General features: G+C 37.2%; 1 protein-coding gene across 1 annotated transcript in view; it reads left to right on the top strand.

Annotated features, from left to right (window-relative positions):
• LOC146461164 (uncharacterized) overlaps positions 1 to 25566 on the top strand; it is a 41744-nt gene that overhangs the window by 9920 nt on the left and 6258 nt on the right. The window contains exons 7-11 of the mRNA XM_085087121.1: positions 19955 to 20242; positions 21034 to 21336; positions 21584 to 22033; positions 23557 to 23651; positions 24621 to 24688. Of these exons, the coding sequence (XP_084943247.1) occupies positions 19955 to 20242; positions 21034 to 21336; positions 21584 to 22033; positions 23557 to 23651; positions 24621 to 24688 (1204 nt within the window). The remainder of the gene's footprint in view (positions 1 to 19954; positions 20243 to 21033; positions 21337 to 21583; positions 22034 to 23556; positions 23652 to 24620; positions 24689 to 25566) is intronic.

Raw genomic sequence — 25566 nt, 5'->3', positions numbered from 1 at the left:
ATGTATCGGCTTGACTGAAGCCATCGGCTTGCTTTCTTATGACAACGTACGTAGACCACTATTTTGAATAATATCCTAGCACTCTCGTTAAATAGCTCTGGTCTTTTCAAAGAATGTGTGATGATATGTACAAAGCTTAATCTAAGCAGGGTCTATATCTGCCAGTGCGTTTCAATTTGTTCCTTCAAGCTTTCAAAGCCATTTAACGTTAATCCCGGAGAATCTCAATTAAAAGTTGCTCTTGCAAAAAAAGTAAGGAAAATAAAATAGATGATTAATAAGAAGAAAGAATAAAAACGACAAATTTAGTGTCTTGCTTCTATATCGATTAGATTCGAATATAACTGCTATTTAAGGTATCGCCATCTGAAAATATTATTTCCATAGATCCTGGTTTTGTTTTCTTTTAAGGTGTTAAAACATCTTAATAAATCTTTTGTAAAGCTTTCGTTTGCAAAAGAAAACAAAAAAAAAAAAGAAAAATATTTCATTTGTGCGACGGTTTATTAATCCCATAAGATTTTTAGTCTACGTTTCACAACTCCTGTCATTGTTTGGCGTAACACCTTGGTTATCTCGTGTCACGTGACATCAAACTAGACAAAGACTTTACACTTTATTTCATCTAAATTGGTTGAAGGGTTTCCGGCTTGGAACGCTCCTACAGTAGGATACCTGAAACAACGGCCCCTTAACTAAAATTGTTCACTTCGAAGTGCTTCTGGTTTTTAAAAATATTTCCATTTGCCGGTATCTAAATACGTACACTTTGAGAACTTATCAGATCTTGAAGCTACTTTACAAGCACTAAAGTAGTGTTTCTGAACATCACAACAAAAGACGATCCTAATCCTTGAAAACTGTCAATAGACTACAAAGCTCCCGTTGGTTGCCAAATTGGAAGGCCGGTTTCGTGTGCCCAAATTGGTTTTGCACCTGCAGCTGGTGGCAGTTTCTAATTATAATTCCACATTGGACAAGCGTGCGTTGTGCACAACACAACACGCCATCTAACAGGAGAAACAACTGATAGCTACTTTAATGGGACTTTAGACAGCAATCAATTTACTATTTTGTTTTTAGTTCAAAACGACAGTTTCCTTATGCTTCTGTACTATAAATCCTTATTTGAAGAGGCGTCTATTTTTTTTTTTGCTCCAGGGAACTCTGAAAACCTTTCTGTTAGAAAATTACTTTATAATCTTTGTCCTGAACGCAATTGCAAGTTAGGTCGAAAGTTTTTATTTTAGTTTAAAAAAAGAAATACCAATATCACTAGAAAGAGCGCCTTAAACTTAACAACACTGCAAATGAAAGCACGTTAGATATGGAGCATAGCTAAGACCAGTTTCGAAGTTTTGTTACTCGTTTCAACGAATTGGATACACTATACTGTACAAAATCATTGTACGACTTTCGAAGGTTACCAAGCTTTATGCTAATCTTCCAGTGAATTTGCTTAATGCCCTTTAAATTGCAAGGCTAGATAATTTCAAAGTGATCTTTCCACTGTTTCGGCGGTTTTCTTGTTCGAAGTGCATTGAAAATTTTAGAGACACAGGAATGTTGCTTATTTGATGGTGGCGAAGCTTGTTATGATACTTCTTCAGCCAATCAGGAAAAAGGGGGACAAAAATATCAAGTGTCTCCATTCAGCATGATTTATAATATGTTGGTAAATTCAAATGCAGATGCAAAAAGCTATTATGTCTAAGATTATGTGGCCGTTTGTTGCTTATACTAGTGCTGTAACAAAAATGTGCGGGGCGGCGTGCAGACCGTAAAACCGTTTTCACTGGATTGGAAGGGCCGGAAATTATTTGCTGAAGAGGTTAGTCTTTGTTCCAGGCATTGTTTTATTATTTTAGGAAAAAAGGGTAGCTTTTACCAAAATATTTCAGTCTCTACGTTGTCGATCAGAGCTTTCAAATATGATTTAAAAATTCTAGAAACTCGTTAAGCGGCCATTCAGTGTAAAATATATTTCGTTTTTGTTCGCTTTCAGGTGAAAGCCGGAAAGTAATATTTTGGTCCCAATGGACGTTCTTTCTTGCTTGTGGGCATTCGTGGTAAGTAGTGGATTATTTTTAACACCATGATTGATTTCTACATCTTTAGAACAGGTCTTCATTGTAAACACGTTCTCGATCGCTGTCGATACTTTTGTTGAATTTTATTGAACAGGTATTTCTCTCTGGACTGGGTTCACTAACTGCTACCACAAATTGCAGCTTCCCTAAAGGTATCGTGGTAATGAACAAATAATCTATTAGTAACAGTATTTAACATTATCGCACTTTTTTGACATTTTAACTTCGTTGTTTTATATCGACAAATAACAGCTCTTTTGTTTGCTTCGGTAATAATACTTCATTTTCGCTCCCGAGGGTTAAAGAAAATTTATTTAAGAACACACACGGTTTAAGCCAGAAATCGAGGACTAAATCAAAATTTTTGAATTTGGAACGAGTGAATAGTGTACCTTTTTCGTAATCCGGTTGCAAATGCGTGCACATTCGACTTGCATTGAGTACTTAAAAATTAGACTACTTAACAGTACTTGTAACAGGAGAGTAGCAATTATTTGGTTGAACTGTCTTTATCGCTCGTGTTTATTACTGTTCTAATCACTCTTAAAATAAAATATTTTATTTTGTCCGTGAGTAAATTAAACGAGGAGAACCCAGCCAAGAGAAGCGTTTAAGCATGGAAAAGGTAAAAAAAAAAAAGAAGCAAATTCAACTACAGATTATGCAAGCCCCGAACATCACACCACCTGCTAATTCTATTGTATTTTCATATCCTTGGCTTGTTTACCCTCTGTTTACTGATATCCTCATTGTTTTGACACTCATGAAATAAACGCTAACCTGTACGCGGCGTTGAAGAATAATTTGTGGTATTAAAGCCTTGGTTACAGGATAGAAAGGCTTTTCCTTGATAAAAACCGCCATATTTTGAAAGGAAGGGCTTGTGTGAAAATTATCCGTGTTTAGTAAATAGTCATGCAGAGTACAAGTGCCTTGTTTTATCGCCCTGCAGAGAATTGAGAAGTCCACATTATATATATTCATGAGAAAACCAGTTTCGTGGTTTGATGAAATTAGCATAACCACAACACCACAAAATGCAATTTCTACAATGGAGAAGATTCTGCGCACGACAGAATTTGAAAAACATTTGTCAAGAAATTATAATCTTTTTATTGGAATTGACCAGTATTGCTCTATTGCCAAGTATTATGATATCTGTCATTTTTTGTCAGAAGTTATCTAGCTATTGCTTAAGTTATCCTGTTTACTTCCTGCAATGATGTTTAATATTGCTAGAACCGGCTAACAATGCTAATTTTTGACCAGCATCTAAGATGGAAAAGATGATACCGACCCAAAAAGATATTTTTCGCAAGAAATAAGACGGTGAACTAGCCTCAATTTGCCTGAACAACGTAAAATTAAAATTTATATGCCGAGTATTCCCGTTTTTAATTTCCCGTACATTCGCCTGTAATTATGTAGGCGGACATTTACTGAACCATTTATAAAGAGGTGCGTGTCGAAAGTCATCCTACACAGCTTGCGGTCAAATACTTACTCATATGTTTACAGAGCAACATGCAGTTTTAGAGACAGATCGGCGGAAAAATCAAAGACACAAGTCGACGCTTTGTTACCCGAATATATACATCAGTCAAATTTCAAGAAAACAATCTTTTGACGGGCATCTCAAATTTTTATTTCTTTAAAAGATATGTTAAGCTTTCATGTAGAAAAAATTAAATAAATAAATAACTTCGAATTTCAGAGTTTTCTACACAAATATTGTTTTTTTGCTGTCAGCGCTGGCTGTGTTTATCCCTTTCCAAAAGGTAGAATTTTATTGCCGGTATTACAAATGGGGAGAGAACTGCCCTTTTGGAGACATATCTCATTCAACTGATCAGCTATATGAAAGGTCTCGCACTTCGACAAATTAATATCTATCTATACGTGGAATTAAGTGGCTGTTCAGACTGCACAGACTTAAAACGTTTTTAATGACTTGTTCAATATCTGAAGTGCTATCAAACTTTGCTATAAATATTTTTAGGCAATTTATGTTGAAAATTAAGTGCAGTAGATCAACGTTTATTGAATTTGATGTGACCATGACAACCAAATATTGATAGGCATATATTCCTCTTTAATGAGCAAAACTTAACTTTCCTTACAGCAACTTTCTTGTTTTCTGGTATTGTATTGGAGGATTTTGGGACCAATTTTGTTGCTCTTCCAAGTTTTCGTGGAAATACGGAAATCGAAGATTGCGGCCGTTTTGGAAATACGACGAAATTTCCACGTCACGCGATATCGTCACTCCCTGTCATAGAGCATAAAATGAAGGAAATACCCTTGGACGTACTATTCAAGTTTCATGCTCATGCATAGTGGTAATTCTCTTAGCTAGAAGTTATAGAAGCGTTTGGATATGGTTTATTGATTGTTAGTTAATTTCTATGACATCTACGCAATCATTATAATGACTTCGATTAGTCAACGAGTTTTATTAACGCTAGAAGTTCAGATACTGTGTAGTTATCAAGTACTGCCCAATACTGATCTGTCCTGACATCATTACATCACTGACTAAAACATGTATTACTTTGTTTATAGATATATTTGGTGTCCAGATAGAGAGCTGGGAAAATGTTAGAAGCTCAAATTTTTATCTCGATGCTCCGTCAAGTACAACGGTTATTGAGTCACTTAATGTTCCTCTAAACTGGAACCTCGCCAACATTGGTAGGCGGCTTCGAACGTACTTCCTTGCGCCGGAGACTGGGAGCTACATATTCTACCTCGCTTGCGACGACTTTTGTGAGCTAAAACTTAGTGCAGACGAGAAGCTGGAGAATTTGGTGACTCTAATAAATATAAAGTCATATACTGACTACATGGAATGGAACAGGTATCTACATTTGCACAAAGAATTAAAGGCCATCGATTTAAACGCCTTTTGACTGCTATTTAAACTCGTTGTGAACGCGTTTTAAACGTCTTTTGAACACGATTAAAAGACGTTTTAAACGCGTTTTGAGCGCGCTTTAAACGCGTTTCTAACGCGCTTTGAACGCGTTTTGGACGGGTTTTGAATACATTTTGAATGCATATTGACGAGTTTTAAAAAGCTTTCTAAACACGTTTTGAACAAGTTTTGAGTTCGTTTTAAACGCGTTTTGAATGCGTTTTAAAGGTGTTTGGAAAGTTTTGAACGCTCTTTAAACACGTTTGAAACACGTCTTAAAGGGTTTTAAATGGTTCTGAATGCATTTTAAACGCGTTTTGAACGCGATTGAAACGGATTTCGACCTAGTTTTGAACAAAACAACTATAACGGCCTATTCAAAGAGCAAGTCCTTATAGGCAGGGCGAACTTTTTAACCCTTAAACAACTGTTAAAGCTTTAGCAACCAAAGGTGTACAGGAGACAATACCAACAGTCTAACCTCACTATACCGTGAGGAGATTTTTTAAGCTAAAGATCACGTGGAATGAGCACTGCTAGTAACAATCTGTTGGTAATTTTAAAATGCTCGTTGGTAGCCCAGCAGGATTTCGAACCTAGAACCTACAACCTGCAGTCTCGGAACCCTACCAGCGTAGCTAAACAGGGAGGGGAGGGAAGGGAGGGGGCAGAAATTGATAGAAGCAACTACAATAAACGACGTTTAATTTCTGTAAGGTCACTGAAGTGCACATTGGAAACAGCAGTTCAGTCTCAAATAAGAGGAACATCCTCCTTTGCTAGTGGTCGTCAAAAATTTAATCACTGAACTTTATTTATCATCTTGCTAATAGTTTTAATTTGAGCTTATTTAGGAGAAAAAATATCTAAATATATAAAGTAAAAGCAAGGAATGCTTATCCTGATTTAGGCGTAGATTCCGGGTTTTCTTGAAGGAGAAGGAAGCCCTTGGTGTATAAAGTGGCTATATGTAGTAATGAATTATTCAGGAATAGATGAAATAACGTAATTAACCATTATTGTGCTAAAATTAAAACCAAAAAAATTATGATCAAAAGCACACTTCTGGGGATTGTGAAGTTGATTTGCAGTCAAATCAAACAGTACCTAAACTTTTGCTATTAATAACAGGTCACATACTTACTTTACCGGCGATCCTCTCAGGAAGGGAGGTCAGGTTTGAAAGATCTAGCTTGGACGTTTACAGAGAGCAAGTATCTTGAGATTTCTTTTTTGCCAAACTTTCCTACGAGCTTGTGTTCGATTTTGCTGCTTTGTTCGTTTTGTCTCCTCGGTAGTCCTTTTTTTTTTTCTGCTTTCTTCTGGGAAACTCTTATCTTTGAGCAAGTTAAAGATTTGTTATTATCAAAGAGAAGCCATTGGTAGGAAAGCCATTTCCCCTCTGTTTGGGCAAGCAAGAAAGCCTGGGCTATTGGAGTATAATTCTAACTCGTTAGATTCCATTTTCTACAGCTGATTTTAAGAAAGAAAAACACATCGCCAAAAGTAAAGTGATACACTGATTTGCGTAACTCCAACGACCGTATAAGTTTGGGCATAGACGTTTAAGGGCAGACGTTGAGTTTGATACTTCACTTGTTTCTAGTTTGAACTCCAAGGAAGTGAGATTGTCACAAGGCCATTCATACCTCCTGGAGGCGATTTTGGCTCAGGTTGGAGGGGCATATCACATTACAGTTGGCGTTAAGCTCCCGGATGGAAACGACATTCGACCTGTTAACAATGAATTCCTGGTTAAGTACAAACCACCTGGTAGGAGAAACAGCATTAATAAATAAATCTGTTTTATCGGCAGGTTCACGCACATAAGCAAACTGTTTGTTTCCCTAAAAATCTAGCTATTTTACGGTGCCAAGTCCGCAAAGTTTCATGATCAGTTGCAACAGAAGTAACGAGCCGAATCTTAGTGTGAATTATACTTAAAATGTTTGGTGAAGAAAATATCAAAGTCTTCCTGCATTCAAACTAGAATGTATAATACGTCCCGCGGTTAGGAATAAAATCTCTGAATGTTGAGTATATTAAATTTGAGTGATTCCTATCATCTTTTAAAAAATAAAACGAGACGGTCTACTTGAATTGGAAAATAACGGAGTCAAATGTTTTCATTCCATTCGTTTGTTTTGCTCCTTTGCTAACATGCATAGTCACTCTTATATTTATTTAAAGCGTTCTCGCTTTTTGGATTTAGACTTTTCGTTTTTTTTATTTTCTCTCTTTCCATAGGAGCGTTTGGCGAAGCTCCAATTGGGGAATGGGGATCATGGTCCCAATGCAGCAGGAGCTGTGGAGTGGGAACTCAGTCACGTAACCGCTCATATTGCCCCAACACTCCGCCTGTATATTGGCAAAGAAATACCACTGATCTTGAAATGAGGGTCTGCCAGCCTATAAGACCCTGTTCAGGTATATCAGTATTTTTTTTTTAATGTTAACTACCAAACGCCATGGCCAATCAATTTTAATGCTCAACAACAATATTATCGAAAAATTCCTCTACTCAAAAGTCTTCTAGCCGGCACTTCCTAACCCTTGGTTATTTCTAGTCATTGACATGTTTTTTCATATTTTACCATTCATCACATTCTTATCGATTTTAACTGTTTGTAATATATTTATGCTTAGTTTTGCATTTTTACCCGCAGTTGAAAATGACCACGGAGAGTTCGAAACGTCGTGACTTTTTAGCGTTAACTTTTGTTACAAAAGAAGAAGAAGAAAAAGAAGAAGAAGAAGACGAAGAAGAAGAAGAAGAAGAAGAAGAAGAAGAAGAAGAAGAAGAAGAAGAAGAATGATTTTTGCGTATCACCTGTTTGCCCAGTATTTGACTTGGATGTTGAGGAACAACAAGGATGTAACTTTGGACCTTGAATATCGTTTGCCTGTTTGCTTGCTTGTTGTTTGAATGAAGAACTGAAAAAATTTCCTGGCAGTATAGTACGGTTACATGACGGGGTTACCTGTGAAACGCGTTGCTGGCCAGTTCATGATCAGTCGTTCGCAAGTGAACTTTGTACCTTCTTTTAACCGAAAGGGTTTTAGCCGCGTGCACGCGCGTAACCCACCCTAGCCATAGGTAGCCATACTTCTGTATTAGTAGGCACCTTCCATAACATTGAGATAGGGACGTATTATGATATACTGGTATTGAGGAATAAAGCGATATCAATTTCGAATTAAAGAAAACTGAAGCAAAAGCTACCATGTCATCTTCTTTCAATTATCCAGAGAAGAAAGACAAGATAGACCAGACAGTCGAAAAAGCACGTGACAAAATTGGCGCGAAAAATTGAGCATTCACACAATGTGACTGGATGTCCTCCAGGAAACAGATCTTTCTGCATAGACATTTTTCTTTTATTCTGGTTACGCTGACTCATTTTATATTTTTGTAATCGTTTTTTCTCATTTCCATTTCACTTATTTCATAAGTGTTTTTACATTGTTTCGTTAATTTATCTCTCTTCAAGTTCATGTTCTCAGATGTTCCATATTCCTGGTCTTATCGACTGCCTCCGAGCGATCGCTTTTGAACACGAAAAATTGCATGGCGTGTTTCCACGCACGCAATGAAATCCCAAGTTGTTTTACTTCTAAAAGCATATCTGTTGGTTATTTGAGTAAAAAATCTGACTGGAGAGGCTCTATCGATTATTCTGTTTTTGTAATTCATTTTCTTTCTTTTTTGATAATTGTCTCCAATTAGTTACATGTCGGTTCTTAGGTTATACAGAGGGGCCTAATGCCAAGCTCTTTTCACCTTTTATGGGGTACTTGTGGATGTACAAAGGCAAATATACAACGTAACATAATCTTTCTTCCTTTCTCTTTTTTTAATCATGGGCATTTAAAATGTTGAAAGCAGTGAAAAACTATTGACTCTACTGAAAAGAGGACATTAAAATTGTGAAGGGACCAAGTTTGACGGCCTTATCTTAAAAACCGGCAAAAATTTTGAGAATTCTATCGAGACGTTTGTATTTTGCCCGTCTTTGTTTCAACGATTGCAAAATTCGCAACGCTTTCGTTCCCTGTTCTATATCAAAATTTTAAATCGCCGGGATAAAGGTCTTGGATGAGATTGATATAAAAATAAATATCAAAAAGTGTCAAAAATGTTAAAAAAAAAAACCCAGAAGTTTCGGGTATATAACCCTTGTTCAGTTTGGAGAAAACCGCTGAAATACGTTACCGAACACAAGCGCGCAAATGAACAGTACAATTAAAATAAAGTAAGCTAAAATTAATGTTAAGTCCATCGGGACAAAGTTCGTTTGAGAATAAAATGCACCTTCAAAAAGAGAAAATGTATGCATTTTAATAGTAAAAGTTAATGATAAAAGCATTCGACGTTTCGACTTCTGTCTTCATTTTCAATAAAAGGTGACAAAATATTTAAAAGAAAATGTCAAAATTTTTTAAAAAGTGACAAGACTGTTTAAGTGCGCCATTTTGAAGGAATATCTTTACTGTATCACAAAAAGAGTGCGAAGTGAGATTGTAAGAAAGCCAAGTTCGGTATGTACAAATAAAAAAATATATCAAAAAGACACCTTGAAACTCCGGGAAAAGTAGAGGTTGACGATTTTCGAACGTGATGAAGATTAATAATAACGACAGAAAAAAAATAATTAAAAAAAAAAACAGAAAGGAAAATAAAAGAGGCCATTTATATTCTTTTTTTTTTGACACTTTTGCCGGATTGCCATTTATATTTACATGTTTTATCGCTCGTTTCATCGTTTGAAACAATGCCTTATAAAAGGTTGTGTTACATTATGCTAATTATATTTCTTTCACAATGACCTCGAAAATGACCACAAAAGAAGATCGAATCATCATTCGTTTTTATCGCTGATTTTTATCACAAAAATCTATGGTTTGAAATAAATTTCACTGATCCCTAGCGATTTCATTGCATATGGTTTTGGGACACTGCTTTGCCGCAAAGGAAATTCAGCTGCGATGCCAATATCCAGTGAGGAATACTGACTTAACTGGGAACGGTAAGTTAAAAAAAAAAATCGAAGAAAAATGAATTGAATTGTCATTGCGCCCTATCGCCGTCTACTAAGTACTTCGAATTAACAAAGCACTTGCATTTGTTTGGTCGACTGATTGGTAGAGTTAAGTTTGATATACTTCGTTACGAAACGTATTAAATCCAATCATATTTCCTCACCAATTCAATATTCTTGTGCAGAAAACTATTACTTCTTTTATAAAAGGATACGGATATTTCGGGAACAACAAACCAAAGATTAGTACAGTGAATGAATTCAGAAACACTTTCCTGGCAATGCTAATCATGTCTCTCTGGTAATTCCAGTTTGAAAGTCAAACACTCAAGCTTATGACGGAACCGTGAATATCTCGCTTATTCTAATCATTCCAGCAATTTAATACCGCGTGCGTTGCTTCAGAAGTCAGAAAAGTATGATTAGCAGGGTGACTGTACTCCTGACAATACTGTGTTTTGTAACAATGAGACTTCGTTGGCCAATCGATCGAGAGGCTTATACTTTTGATGGACGTTGCATAATTCACCTACACTTTTTTTCCTATAAGAAGGTTTTTTTTAAAAAGAAGGTTGTGACTGAGATTAACTAAAATTTAAGAACGTACTAAGAACATTACCCAGGCTGAGAGTCAGCTAGGAACCTTTTTATCACGACCAAATGTTTTTAAAATGAACATTATAAATACGGATAAAATAATACATGTAACAATTCGGTCTGTATTGACCAATTAACACAACTAATAGGTGTCTTGGTCACGTCCGCATAGATTTATTGAAATACTATAACAGGTAACTTATTTATAAGAACATCTTTAGGACTTTTCAGGCTCAAATTGCCAACAATAATAGGAACGTTCAACCTCAACCCCTAAATTAGACGTTCTTAAAAAAAAAAGTGTGACTCACAACTCAGGCTGTCGAAACGATATCTCCCCTATTTATTTTACCGCCTATTTTACCGCTACTTAGAATATGACTCCCGAGAGCTCAAGCAATTTTTAAAAGTGTTGGTTTCAGAATCAGAAAACCCTGTAATCAAACCTTCTAGTCTGAAATGCATGGCAAAAGAAAGACTCAAAAGATGGTCCTCAACCTCGATTTATTGGTTGCGGTCTTGAGTTCTTGCCTTGTAACTTATGCGGTTTTTGGTCTTGAAAACCTCGTCAATTAATAAGAAGATGTCGCCATGCTGTCTTTATAAATTCACACAAGCTTTTCCTAAAGGTTTGTAAGTAGCTCTGCTACTGTTTCGCGTTTATCGCATTTTACTGAATTACACATCTGTTACTTTAACTTCCACTAGTATAAACACTCGCTCCTTCCAAATTGTATTTGATGCGGTTTTCAAAGGCAGCCAAATTAAAGGTAAATTAATCATCTTTGACCCGAAACCTCTTAACAAGGCCCACGTAAAACACACACTTACCGGACCCATCCCTCCCCTCCCCAACCTCAACCTCCCCCTCAATGTATCGGCGTGACTGAAGCCGTCGGCTTCCTTTCTTATGACAACGTACGTAGACCACTATTTTGAATAATATTTCAGCACTCTCGTTAAATAGCTCTGGTCTTTTCAAAGAATGTGTGATGATATGTACAAAGCTTAATCTAAGCAGGGCCTATATCTGCCAGTGCCTTTCAATTTGTTTCTTCAAACTTTCAAAGCCATTTAACGTTAATCCGGAGAATCTCAATTAAAAGTCGCTCTTGCAAAAAAAGTAAGGAAAATAAAATAGATGATTAATAAGAAGAAAGAATAAAAACGACAAATTTAGTGTCTTGCTTCTATATCGATTAGATTCGAATATAACTGCTATTTAAGGTATCGCCATCTGAAAATATTATTTCCAAAGATCCTGGTTTTGTTTTCTTTTAAGGTGTTAAAACATCTTAATAAATCTTTTGTAAAGCTTTCGTTTGTAAAAGAAAACAAAAAAGTCCAGAAAAATATTTCATTTGTGCGACGGTTTACTAATCCCATAAGATTTTTAGTCTACGTTTCACAGCTCCTGTCATTGTTTGGCGTAACACCTTGGTTATTTCGTGTCACGTGACATCAAACTAGACAAAGACTTTACACTTAATTTCATGTAAATTGGTTGAAGGGTTTCCGGCTTGGAACGCTCCTACAGTAGGATACCTGAAAACAATGGCCCCTTAACTAAAATTGTTCACTTCGAAGTGCTTCTGGTTTTTAAAAATATTTCCATTTGCCGGTATCTAAATACGTACACTTTGAGAACTTATCAGATCTTGAAGCTACTTTACAAGCACTAAAGTAGTAACCAACACTTATCAGCACTGAGACACACGTACCATCCCCGTGGTATGGCCAATACCGTACGCATGCGCACAACCATATCACCCGGGCAGTGGCAGCCATGGACAGCTGTTTCGCCCTTATTGGGGCTCATCAGCATGGCATGTTTACTAAAGTAGTGTTTCTGAACATCACAACAAAAGACGATCCAAATCCTTGAAAACTGTCAATAGACTACAAAGCTCCCGTTGGTTGCCAAATTGGAAGGTTTCGTGTGCCCAAATTAGTTTTGCACCTGCAGCTGGTGGCAGTTTCTAATTATAATTCCACATTGGACAAGCGTGCGTTATGCACAACACAACACGCGATCTAACAGGAGAAACAATTGATAGCTACTTAAATGGGACTTTAGACAGCAATCAATTTACTATTTTGTTTTTAGTTCAAAACGACAGTTTCCAAATGCTTCTGTACTATAAATCCTTATTTGAAGAGGCGTCTAATTTTTTTTTCCTGTTTTTTTTTTTTTTTTTTTTTTTGCTCCAGGGAACTCTGAAAACCTTTCTGTTAGAAAATTACTCTATTATCTTTGTCCTGAACGCAATTGCAAGTTAACTTGAAAGTTTTTATTTTGGTTTAAATAAAGAAATACCAATATCACTAGAAAGAGCACCTTAAACTTAACAACACTGCAAATGAAAGCACGTTAGACATGGAGCGCAGCTCTGAAACCAGTTTCAAAGTTTTGTTACTCGTTTCAACGAATTGGATACACTATACTGTACAAATGATTGTACGACTTTCGAAGTTTACCGAGCAATATGCTAATCTTCCAGTAAATTTGCTTAATGCCCTTTAAATTGCAAGGCTAGACAATTTCAAGGTGATCTTTCCACTGTTTCGGCGGTTATCTCGTTCGAAGCGCAGTGAAAAATTTAGAGACACTGCAATGTTGTTTATTTGAAAGTGGCGAAGCTTGTTATGATACATCTGCAGCCAATCAGAAAAAGGAGGGACAAAAATATCAAGTTTCTCCATTCAGCATGATTAATAATATGTTGGTAAATTCAAATGCAGATGCGAAAAGCTATTATGTCTAAGATTATGTAGCCGTTTGTTGCTTACACTGTACCAGTGCTGTAACAAAATTTGCGGGGCTACGTCCAGACCGTAAAAACGTTTTCGCTGATTGGAAGGGCTGGAAATTATTTGCTGAGGAGATCAGTCTTTGTTCCAGGTATTGTGTTATTATTTTAGGAAGAAGGGTAGCTTTTACAAAAATATTTCAGTCTCTACATTGTCGATAGGAGCTTTCAAATATAATTTAAAAATTCTAGAAACTCGTTAAACGGCCCATTCAGTGTAAAAATTATTTTGTTTTTGTTCGCTTTCAGGTGAAAGCCGGAAAGTAATAAATATTTGGTCCCAATGGACGTTCTTTCTTGCTTGTGGGCATTCGTGGTAAGTAGTGGATTATTTTTAACACGATGATTAATTTCTACATCTTTAGAGCAGGTCTTCATTGTAAACAAGTTCTCGATCGCTGTCGATGCTTTTGTTTAATTTTATTGAACAGGTATTTCTCTCTGGACTGGGTTCACTAACTGCTACCACAAATTGCAGTTTCCCTAAAGGTATCGTGGTAATGAACAAATAATCTATTAGTAACAGTATTTAACATTATCGCACTTTTTTGACATTTTAACTTCGTTGTTTTATATCGACAAATAACAGCTCTTTTGTTTGCTTCGGTAATAATACTTCATTTTCGCTCCCGAGATTTAAAGAAAATTTATATAAGAACACACACCGGAAATGAAGGACAAAATCAAAAGTTTTGAATTTGGAGCGAGTGAATAGTGTACCTTTTTCGTAATCCGGTTGCCAATGCATTCGACTTGCATTGAGTACTTAAAAATTAGACTACTTAACAGTACTTGTAACAGGAGAGTAGCTATTATTTGTTTAAAGTGTCTTTATCGCTCGTGTTTATTACTGCTCTAATCACTCTTAAAACAAAATATTTTATTTTGTCCGCGAGTAAATTAAACGGAGTGAACGTAGCCGAGAGAAGCGTTTAAACATGGAAAAGGTAGGGAAAAAAGAGCAAATTCAACTACAGATTATGCAAGCCCCGAACATCACACCACCTGCAAATTCTATTGTATTTTCATATCCTTGGCTTGTTTACCCTCTGTTTACTGATGTCCTCATTGTTTTGGCACTCATGAAATAAACGCTAACTTGTACGCGGCGTTGAAGCATAATTTGTGGTAATTAAACCTTGTTACATGATAGAAACGCTTTTCCTTGATAAAAACCGCCATATTTTGAAAGGAAGGGCTTGTGTGAAAATTATCCGTAAATAGTAAATTAGTAAATAGTCATGCAGAGTACAAGTGCCTTTTTTAATCGCCCTGCAGAGAATTGAGAAGTCCACATTATATATTCATGAGAAAACCAGTTTCGTGGTTTGATGAAATTAGCATAACCACAACACCACAAAATGCAATTTCTACAATGAAGAAGATTCTGCGCACGACAGAATTTGAAAAACATTTGTCAAGAAATTATAATCTTTTTATTGGAATGTACCAGTATTGCTCTATTGCCAAGTATTATGATATCTGTCATTTTTTGTCAGAAGTTATCTAGCTATTGCTTAAGTTATCCTGTTTACTTCCTGCAATGATGTTTAATTTTGCTAGAACCGGCTAACAATGCTAATTTTGACCAGCATCTAAGATGGAAAAGATGATACTGACCCAAAAAGATATTTTTCTCAAGAAATAAGACGGTGAACTAGCCTCAATTTGCCTGAACAACGTAAAATTAAAATTTATATGCCGAGTATTCCCGTTTTTAATTTCCCGTACATTCGCCTGTAATTATGTAGGCGGACATTTACTGAACCATTTATAAAGAGGTGCGTGTCGAAAGTCATCCTACACAGCTTGCGGTCAAATACTTACTCATATGTTTACAGGGCAACATGCAGTTTTAGAGACAGATCGGCGGAAAAATCAAAGACACAAGTCGACGCTTTGTTACCCGAATATATACATCAGTCAAATTTCAAGAAAACAATCTTTTGACGGGCATCTCAAATTTTTATTTCTTTAAAAGATATGTTAAGCTTTCATGTAGAAAAAATTAAATAAATAAATAACTTCGAATTTCAGAGTTTTCTACACAAATATTGTTTTTTTGCTGTCAGCGCTGGCTGTGTTTATCCCTTTCCAAAAGGTAGAATTTTATTGCCGGTATTACAAATGGGGAGAGAACTGCCCTTTTGGAGACATATCTCATTCAACTGATCGGCTATATGAAAGGTCTCGCACTTCGACAAATTAATATCTATCTATACGTGGAATTAAGTGGCTGTTCAGACTGCACAGACTTAAAACGTTTTTAATGACTTGTTCAATATCTGAAGTGCTATCAAACTTTGCTATAAATATTTTTAGGCAATTTATGTTGAAAATTAAGTGCAGTAGATCAACGTTTATTGAATTTGATGTGACCATGACAACCAAATATTGATAGGCATATATTCCTCTTTAATGAGCAAAACTTAACTTTCCTTACAGCAACTTTCTTGTTTTCTGGTATTGTATTGGAGGATTTTGGGACCAATTTTGTTGCTCTTCCAAGTTTTCGTGGAAATACGGAAATCGAAGATTGCGGCCGTTTTGGAAATACGACGAAATTTCCACGTCACGCGATATCGTCACTCCCTGTCATAGAGCATAAAATGAAGGAAATACCCTTGGACGTACTATTCAAGTTTCATGCTCATGCATAGTGGTAATTCTCTTAGCTAGAAGTTATAGAAGCGTTTGGATATGGTTTATTGATTGTTAGTTAATTTCTATGACATCTACGCAATCATTATAATGACTTCGATTAGTCAACGAGTTTTATTAACGCTAGAAGTTCAGATACTGTGTAGTTATCAAGTACTGCCCAATACTGATCTGTCCTGACATCATTACATCACTGACTAAAACATGTATTACTTTGTTTATAGATATATTTGGTGTCCAGATAGAGAGCTGGGAAAATGTTAGAAGCTCAAATTTTTATCTCGATGCTCCGTCAAGTACAACGGTTATTGAGTCACTTAATGTTCCTCTAAACTGGAACCTCGCCAACATTGGAAGGCGGCTTCGAACGTACTTCCTTGCGCCGGAGACTGGGAGCTACATATTCTACCTCGCTTGCGACGACGTTTGTGAGCTAAAACTTAGTGCAGACGAGAAGCTGGAGAATTTGGTGACTCTAATAAATATAAAGTCATATACTGACTACATGGAATGGAACAGGTATCTACATTTGCACAAAGAATTAAAGGCCATCGAACGCTATTTAAACTCGTTGTGAACGCGTTTTAAACGTCTTTTGAACACGATTAAAAGGCGTTTTGAACGCGTTTTGAGCGCGCTTTAAACGCGTTTCTAACGCGCTTTGAACGCGTTTTGGACGGGTTTTGAATACATTTTGAATGCATATTGACGCGTTTTAAAAAGCTTTCTAAATACGTTTTGAACAAGTTTTAAGTTCGTTTTAAACGCGTTTTGAATGCGTTTTAAAGGCGTTTGGAAGGTTTTGAACGCGCTTTAAACGCGTTTGAAACACGTCTTAAAGAGTTTTAAATGGTTTTGAATGCATTTCAAACGCGTTTTGAACGCAGTTGAAACGCATTTCGACCTAGTTTTGAACAAAACAACTATAACGGCCTATTCAAAGAGCAAGTCCTTATAGGCAGGGCAAACTTTTTAACTTTAAAACAACTTGTAAAGTTTTAGCAAGCAAAGGTGTACAGGAGACAATACCAACAGTCTAACCTCACTATACTGTGAGGAGATTTTTCAAGCTGAAGATCAGACACATGCAATGAGCACTGCTAGTAACAATCTGTTGGTAATTTTAAGATGCTCGTTGGTAGCCCAGCAGGATTTCGAACCTAGAACCTAGAACCTGCAGTCTCGGAACCCTACCAGCTAGCTAAACAGGGAGGGGAGGGAGGGGGCAGAAATTGATAGAAGCAAATACAATAAACGACTTTTAATTTCTGTAAGGTCACTGAAGTGCGCATTGGAAACAGCAGTTCAGTCTCAAATGAGAAGAACATCCTCCTATGCTAGTGGTCGTCAAAAATTTAATCACAGAACTTTATTTATCATCTTGCTAACAGTTTTAATTTGAGCTTATTTAGGAGAAAAAATATCTAAATATATAAAGTAAAAGCAAAAAATGCTTATTCTGATTTAGGCGTAGATTTTTTTAATTCCGGGTTTTGTTGAAGGAGAAGGAAGCCCTTGGTGTAAGAAGTGTCTATATGTAGTAATGAATTATTCAGGAATTGATGAAATAACGTAATTAACCATTATTGTGCTAAAATTAAAATAAAATCAAAAAATTTATGATCAAAAGTACACTTCTGGGGATTGTGAAGTTTATTGCAGTCAAATCAAACAGTACCTAAACTTTTGCTAACAGGTCACGCACTAACTTTACCGGCGATCCTCTCAGGAAGGGAGGTCAGGTTTGAAAGATCTAGCTTGGACGTTTACAGAGAGCAAGTATCTTGAGATTTCTTTTTTGCCAAACTTTCCTACGAGCTTGTGTTCGATTTTGCTGCTTTGTTCGTTTTGTCTCCTCGGTAGTCCTTTTTTTTTCTGCTTTCTTCTGGGAAACTCTTATCTTTGAGCAAGTTAAAGGTTTGTTATTATCAAAGAGAAGCCATTGGTAGGAAAGCCATTTCCCCTCTGTTTGGGCAAGCAAGAAAGCCTGGGCTATTGGAGTATAATTCTAACTCGTTAGATTCCATTTTCTACAGCTGATTTTAAGAAAGAAAAACACATCGCCAAAAGTAAGGTGATACACTGATTTGCGTAACTCCAACGACCGTATAAGTTTGGGCATAGACGTTTAAGGGCAAACGTTGAGTTTGATACTTCACTTGTTTCTAGTTTGAACTCCAAGGAAGTCAGATTGTCCAAAGGCCATTCATACCTCCTGGAGGCGATTTTGGCTCAGGTTGGAGGGGCATATCACATTACAGTTGGCGTTAAGCTCCCGGATGGAAACGACATTCGACCTGTTAACAATGAATTCCTGGTTAAGTACAAACCACCTGGTAGGAGAAACAGCATTAATAAATAAATCTGTTTTATCGGCAGGTTCACGCACATAAGCAAACTGTTTGTTTCCCTAAAATCTAGCTATTTTACGGTGCCAAGTCCGCAAAGTTTCATGATCAGTTGCAACAGAAGTAACGAGCCGAATCTTCGTGTGAATTATACTTAAAATGTTTGGTGAAGAAAATATCAAAGTCTTCCTGCATTCAAACTAGAATGTATAATACGTCCCGAGGTTAGGAATAAAATCTCTGAATGTTGAGTATATTAAATTTGAGTGATTCCAATCATCTTTTAAACAATAAAACGACACGGTCTACTTGAATCGGAAAATAACGGAGTCAAATGTTTTCATTCCATTCGTTTGTTTTGCTTCTTTGCTAACATGCATAGTCACGCTTATCTTTACAAAAGTGTTCTCGCTTTTTGGATTTAGACTTTTCCTTTTTTTTTATTTTCTCTATTTCCATAGGAGCGTTAGGCGATGCTCCAATTGGGGAATGGGGATCATGGTCCCAATGCAGCAGGAGCTGTGGAGTGGGAACTCAGTCACGTAACCGCTCATATTGCCCCAACGCTCCCCCTGTATATTGGCAACGAAATACCACTGATCTTGAAATGAGGGTCTGCCAGCCTATAAGACCATGTTCAGGTATATCTAAAGTATTTTAAGGCCTGCACAAAGCACCAAACACAAAATCCTTTACCTATACGTAGAGCACCTTTTAAAGTAACTTTCTATGCTTCTTTATTATCCATTACAAATCCATCCATCCATCCATCCATCCATCCATCCATCCATCCACCCATCCATCCATCCATCCACCCATCCATCCATCCATCCATCCATCCATCCATCCATCCACCCATCCACCCATCCATCCATCCATCCATCCATCCACCCATCCATCCATCCATCCATCCATCCATCCATCCATCCATCCATCCATCCATCCACCCATCCATCCATCCACCCATCCATCCATCCATCCATCCATCCATCCATCCATCCATCCATCCATCCATCCATCCATTCATTCATTCATTCATTCATTCATTCATTCATTCATTCATCCATCCATTTATTCATTCATTCATTCATTCATTCATTCATTCATTCATTCATTCATTCATTTATTCGTTCCTTCGTTCCTTCGTTCCTTCGTTCATTCATCCCACTATATTCATAGCCGTAATAGTAAAAAGCTATTTTGTTGCTCTTTGATCCAGCAGCCATAGAAACGAAAAAAATACCTCTCAATTAACCGTAACGTCTTAAATGTTACATGCTCAGTTGATATTTAACACCAGTTTTCTTTCTTTCCTTATTCCGACAATGGGAATAATTCATCATGAAATGTGCAACTACGTTAAGTAGAGGAGTCTGTTTAATTTTCAAGGTTTAGTGCATCCGATCAATTTAAGTTGTCATATTATGGTTTGTTGTTTAACATAGAAGTGACTGTATATAATATCTTCTCATTGTATTCATATTTTCGTTTCCAGTCCCGCTCAGTAACATCCAAGTTCGCAACACAAGTTCAACATCTCTCTTAGTCAAGTGGAAGTCTGAATGGCAAGACCGCTGGCCAAATGAACTGCTTCCATTTAAAATTACTTATGACAAGACCGAAAATGAAACAGCTCAAGTCATAACCGCAAATGGTTCGCATGAATCTGTGGAGATACGTGGTCTTGCAATGTATACACGGTATTGCATTAGAGTTCAACTGGTGACCCTAGGAGGGGTGGGACAGGAGTCACCATGTGTCTTTGCAATGACAGATGAAGATGGTGAGTGGAAGATGCTACTGATATGCACAAAATAAGCTACAAAATGAACTGCATTAATGCTTTAACGACTTGACATTTGTTCTCACAAAATGAAAGAAGAGTTATCGGAAATTTTTGGCGGGGAGACGGCAGGAGGCAGGAAAAGTATTCAGTTCAATTCCACAGCCAAAGTTGTTAGTCCGCAAGAGATCATGGGATATTCAGTCAGCTCACCCCCAAAATGGTCATAATGTAAATTGTTACATGAGATGATCTCCTCCTTTTGAATCTACCTCTAAATAAGATACATTTACAAAAGATGGAATACAGTCTTATTTGGTAAGTAGTTTATTAAGGTAACGGGTTGTCTGAACATGCAGAGTTTCGTAGTTAACACAAATGAACCTCGCTGAATTACTGTTATTGTTATATGTGACCGTGCTTTTCTAAGAGACCACCTAATTTTTTTAAGTAACCCATTTTTAGGCAAACAGAATTCCTTTATTTTCCTGTACTATTTCTTTCTTTCTTTTTTTCAGTCAAATTATTACAAGTTACAAATACTCTTACATAACCACTTTTTTTCCGCGCTCGCATTTTGGTTGTCACCTACGAGAGGCTCAACTATTGTAAGCCATTATCACTGTCATACTATTTTTGACAAACACGTCGGTTTCTCTTGATCACACAATGTCTCAAAAGCATTTTATCGACAAACAGTTTAACCCTTGCCTTTATATCAACGTTAATTTTTTTTTTTCACCTGAGTCATATTTTGCTAATCTTTAGACGTTTTTGTTTGCGATTTACAGTCCCCTGTAATTCTCCTACAAAGATGGTGGCGCGTAACCACTCGAGTCCAAATAAGATCCGTTTGATTTGGCAGCCACTGGCAAAATCTTGCTGGCGAGGGATCCCTAAAGCTTATTCCATACGTATCAAAGTCAAGGAATCTGCTCATGTGGAAAACCAAACATGGAGTAGGAACTTTTCCGTAGGACCCTTATCAACAGGGGTTTTGATAGAGGGCCTTCAGACATACACAACTTACAGCCTGCAGGTGGCAGCTCTGACTGACAAAGGCCCTGGCCCTTACAGTGAGGCTGTTCACGTAGGTCAGTAAAAAAGTAAATGGAAAATTCAACAAACTGATAAAATTACGATAGTGAGACACTTCATGTTCAAATTTTCAATCAATGCAATGAAGGTGCAACAAGCCCCGGAAAAGACGTTGTCTCTAGCAGTCGAAGTTAATTAGAGGTATCTTTTATAGTCTCTTAAATAGTAAGCCAATGTTATCTATAGTATATGATGTCAATCGAATGTTAAATAACATTTAACATTATATTAAATGCTATTTAGAGACCTGTCGATGTCCAAAGAGATTTTTTGTTAATTGGATGCAAGCTCCGCCCCTATGTTTCAAGAACAACCACATAAACGCGACAAGTCCTGCGGGAATATTACCTGAACTGCTACCTGATATGGTAACCCATGCTTGTGGCACGTGCCATGGCCATAAAAGGACAACAATAATATTCAAAGAAGAGATGCTTAGCATTGATAACATCACTAGTTCGCTGGACGCGCACACGCAACTGAATCTACCCATGAATATGGCGCCTCATATTCCATTTGCGAGAGGGGAGTGGGTATTCCTTCCCGTGGTAGAGGTAGCTGGTTGTGCTTATGAAGAAGCCTCATCCTGGAGTGTATGCTGGCCAGTTGGGGTCCTCTGTGCTGCAAGGCTGGCCCGTTTTTCTGATTATGTTTGTGATGTATTGCGTTTTTGGATTGGCTGTCTGGAGTGTGGTAAGAAACCGAAGTGGTGTTCAGTTTGAAACAAATTAATTGAATTTCAAGACATAGACAAGCAAAAACGAACAATAAAAACCGACGTTTCGCTGTCATGGTGACGCCATAACGTCAATTTTTATCATTCGTTTTTTGCTTCTCTTTGTCTTTACAAACCGTTATGTAATTTAATTCATACATTTAAAGGTTATACCAGCCTTTTTGCCCAAAATACAATGTATATTCCTCTTCCCCCTTCGAAAGGTCTCTGCAACATTCAACCGAAATGTCATTAAAATTAATCAGATATAGCTGTAATTATCAGCTCCATCTGATTCAGTGCCGATCACAAGTGAAGATATCTTGAATTAGACCATATCTACGGTTCAACGTTCGATTAAGGCCAATCAAATCAAATTTCTATCCTTTGAACTCGCTCATTTCGACTCAGGCTGTTTTGGTGGCGAAAACCAATTTTTTCCCCTTTGTTTATGTGCTTTTGCACTGTGCTCGAAGTAAGTGTCCCATCCCTTTTACTCCTGGTAGCTTGTTTGTAGCCCCGACACTACGTTTTACCTTCGAGATGACGTAAACGTTTTGCATAGGGACCGTTAAGAGTCTATTTGGAGTGGAAGTTATAATTCAAAGGAAAGACTTGGATGATGACGTCACAATACCGGTAGCAATGTCGATATCAAAAAAATGCCAAAAATCGGTAAATATCGTATATCGGATTGATTGAAAAACTGATATCGGCCCACCCTTGAAAAGTACACAAATCGTCATTTTTTATGTACATTTGACTAATCTCAGATATCGTGTAAAGTGAATTGCAATCCATGACATTGATTTGTCCAGGAAGTTTTTGAAGGACGTATCGTGTTGCACCATAATCACAGATACTTTAGGAATAACCACCAAATTCAGACTGGAGGAAAAAATATTTCTTGAAAAAGGACGATTGCGATGATCACTAGGGAAAGAGTCAAATTTGAAGTAAAAATTCAATTGCTTTAAATGTGTTTCTGTGGAATATTTTTATCGTTTAACATTGAATACACTAATAAACCTCATTTCAATTCGCTGGAATTTTATTTAGAGGTGCAATACTTTTAATCCATGACAAACAATAAAGAGTTTTCCGACAAATAACTAGTGGCTCTTTAAAGAAAAAAAAAATAAAACAAACAAAAGCGAAATCATGTGTGTGTTTTTTTTCCTTTCCTTTCCTGTACAAATCTCCACCCAGTTAGTCAATTTTTGTATGAGTAATTATAACATTTGGATTTAAACTTCAGGGCCCAGTTGCTCCAAGCATGGTTAGCGCTAACCTGGGTTTAATACCATAACAACCTATAGGATTTAATACCTCTTAACCAATGGTTAGCGCTAACCCGCGTTAAATACCATAAAAACCCATAGGATTTAATACCTCTTAACCAATGGTTAGCGCTAACCATGCTTCGAGCAACTCAGCCCAGATTACAGAATTCAGTGGTCATTGAATACTCACTCGTTTTTCACGGTTGTTCTAATTGCAGGAGAATCATATGAACTCAGCTCAGTTTTCACCGCGATTTACACGAGGCTGGTCACAAGGTCTGTGGTGGGCTATTATTTCCATGACAACCGTTGGGTAAGTAAAATAACAGAAAGCAAGCAAAAGTCGTCAACATTATCATGTTGGCTAAAGTACATTATATTGTCATAGGCCATTAACGATGAGTACAACGGAAATACGGACTATGTACGACTTTGGGTATCGTTCCCTTTAAATTTGGGCTTTAGCATCGTCTGGTTTTATTGAAGCTAAACCTTTGCAAATGCCTGTTTATTTTTAACGCTAATTTTAAACAATTATGGAAATTTGGAGGTGATTTATTTCTTTATTTTCCATGTGACGTAGTGATAAGGACTTTCATTGGTTTAATGGCAACCAGACAAATTTACACTTATCGAACCTCCAACGGTTTAGATATTTTATGGCAAACTTTCACTTTTTTGGCGTTTGTTCTCTTTTTATGGTTAGGAGCAATGTGATAGAGCTTAGAATGAGACTTCCTTTAAATAACGGTACCTACTAATAAGGAAGTATTTTTGTGTGGTTTACGACTAGGCGGGGAAAGCAGATTTTAGTAAGGGCTATTGAAATCCAAAGAGACAATTGGAGGAAATCACGCATTTTTAAGATATAAAAGCGACAATTATTCTAAAAAAAAGAACAGTTAAATGCGAAGCAATGCGTGGCGTTTTTTCTTTTTTTTTAATTTAAAAAAAAAGCTTTATTCTCTCTAAAAAATGCATGGCTACTCCTAATTTTCTTTTTGAATACCAAGAGCACTTGCTAAGTTCTGCCTTCTCCGCATAGTTTTAAACCGCACAAAAATATATCTGCATTAGTCGGCACCACCCATAGGAAACCAGAGTATCTCGAGATGAGCAGAACGTATGCGCAGTAACAAAAACAGTCACCTTCCTGATAACTTTAATAACAATCCAATCTTGTGACACAGGTATGGTGATCATTATCCAATATCTGTACCTGGAAGGCTACTTGCCATTATCTCCGTTCTTGTGGGCATTGTCATAAATACTCTATTTGTAGCAACAATGGCGTCATCTATTTCCGTGTTTGTTGCTGACGGAGCAGCCAATCCTGAGCGAGGAAGCAAGGTCAGTTGATACGTTATTGAATGGCTAAAAATGTCAACCTACAAATTCTCTGTCTATATGCGTATATAATGCAGAAGAAACTGTCGTCTTCTTTCGTCGTATATTTATTAAGCGTAACAGGGCAATTGGGGTAGAGGGACGAGGGGCAGAAGACATTCCATTCAGTCTCGCAAATCTATTTAATGTATCAGTAAAACGGGTGAATCGAATCCTTGTTTTCACGTGTTTCACGAACCTAAGAGTTGAAAACTTACATAAAGCTGTCGTTACACGTTGAAACGTTTAGCTGAAACTTGTTTGCAATGGCGCTGCAAGACCGAACGAGACCAGTTTAACGAAGTGTTGTTACACGGTGAAACTCTTGTTTTATTACCACTGCGACCGTTGCGAGCCGTTGCAGAAGTAGAAAGCGGTTCTACTTATCGTGAAACTTGTCTCGCAACGGAAGTTCGAAAAAGTTTCACGAAACCGGCCATGTTACACGGTGCAACGCCAGCTGAAACTTGTTTCGCAGTACCGTTGGACACAAGTCTCTCTCTCTCTGTCTCTCTCTCTCTCTCTCTCTCTCTCTCTCTCTCTCTCTCTCTCTCTCTCTCTCTCTCTCTCTCTCTCTCTCTCTCTCTCTCTCTCTCTCTCTCTCTCTCTCTCTCTCTCTCTCTCTCTCTCTCTCTCTCTCTCTCTCTCTCTCTCTCTCTCTCTGTCTCTCTCTGTCTCTCTCTGTCTCTCTCTCTCTCTCTCTCTCTCTCTCTCTCTCTCTCTCTCTCTCTCTCTCTCTCTCTCTCTCTCTCTCTCTCTCTCTCTCTCTCTCTCTCTCTCTCTGTCTCTCTCTCTCTCTCTCTCTCTCTCTCTCTCTCTCTCTCTCTCTCTCTCTCTCTCTC

The sequence above is a fragment of the Pavona decussata genome, unplaced genomic scaffold (genome assembly GCF_977016875.1).
Source record: "Pavona decussata unplaced genomic scaffold, jaPavDecu1.1 SCAFFOLD_201, whole genome shotgun sequence".
Taxonomy (NCBI): domain Eukaryota; kingdom Metazoa; phylum Cnidaria; class Anthozoa; order Scleractinia; family Agariciidae; genus Pavona; species Pavona decussata.
This window is presented reverse-complemented; position numbering and strand designations above follow the sequence as displayed.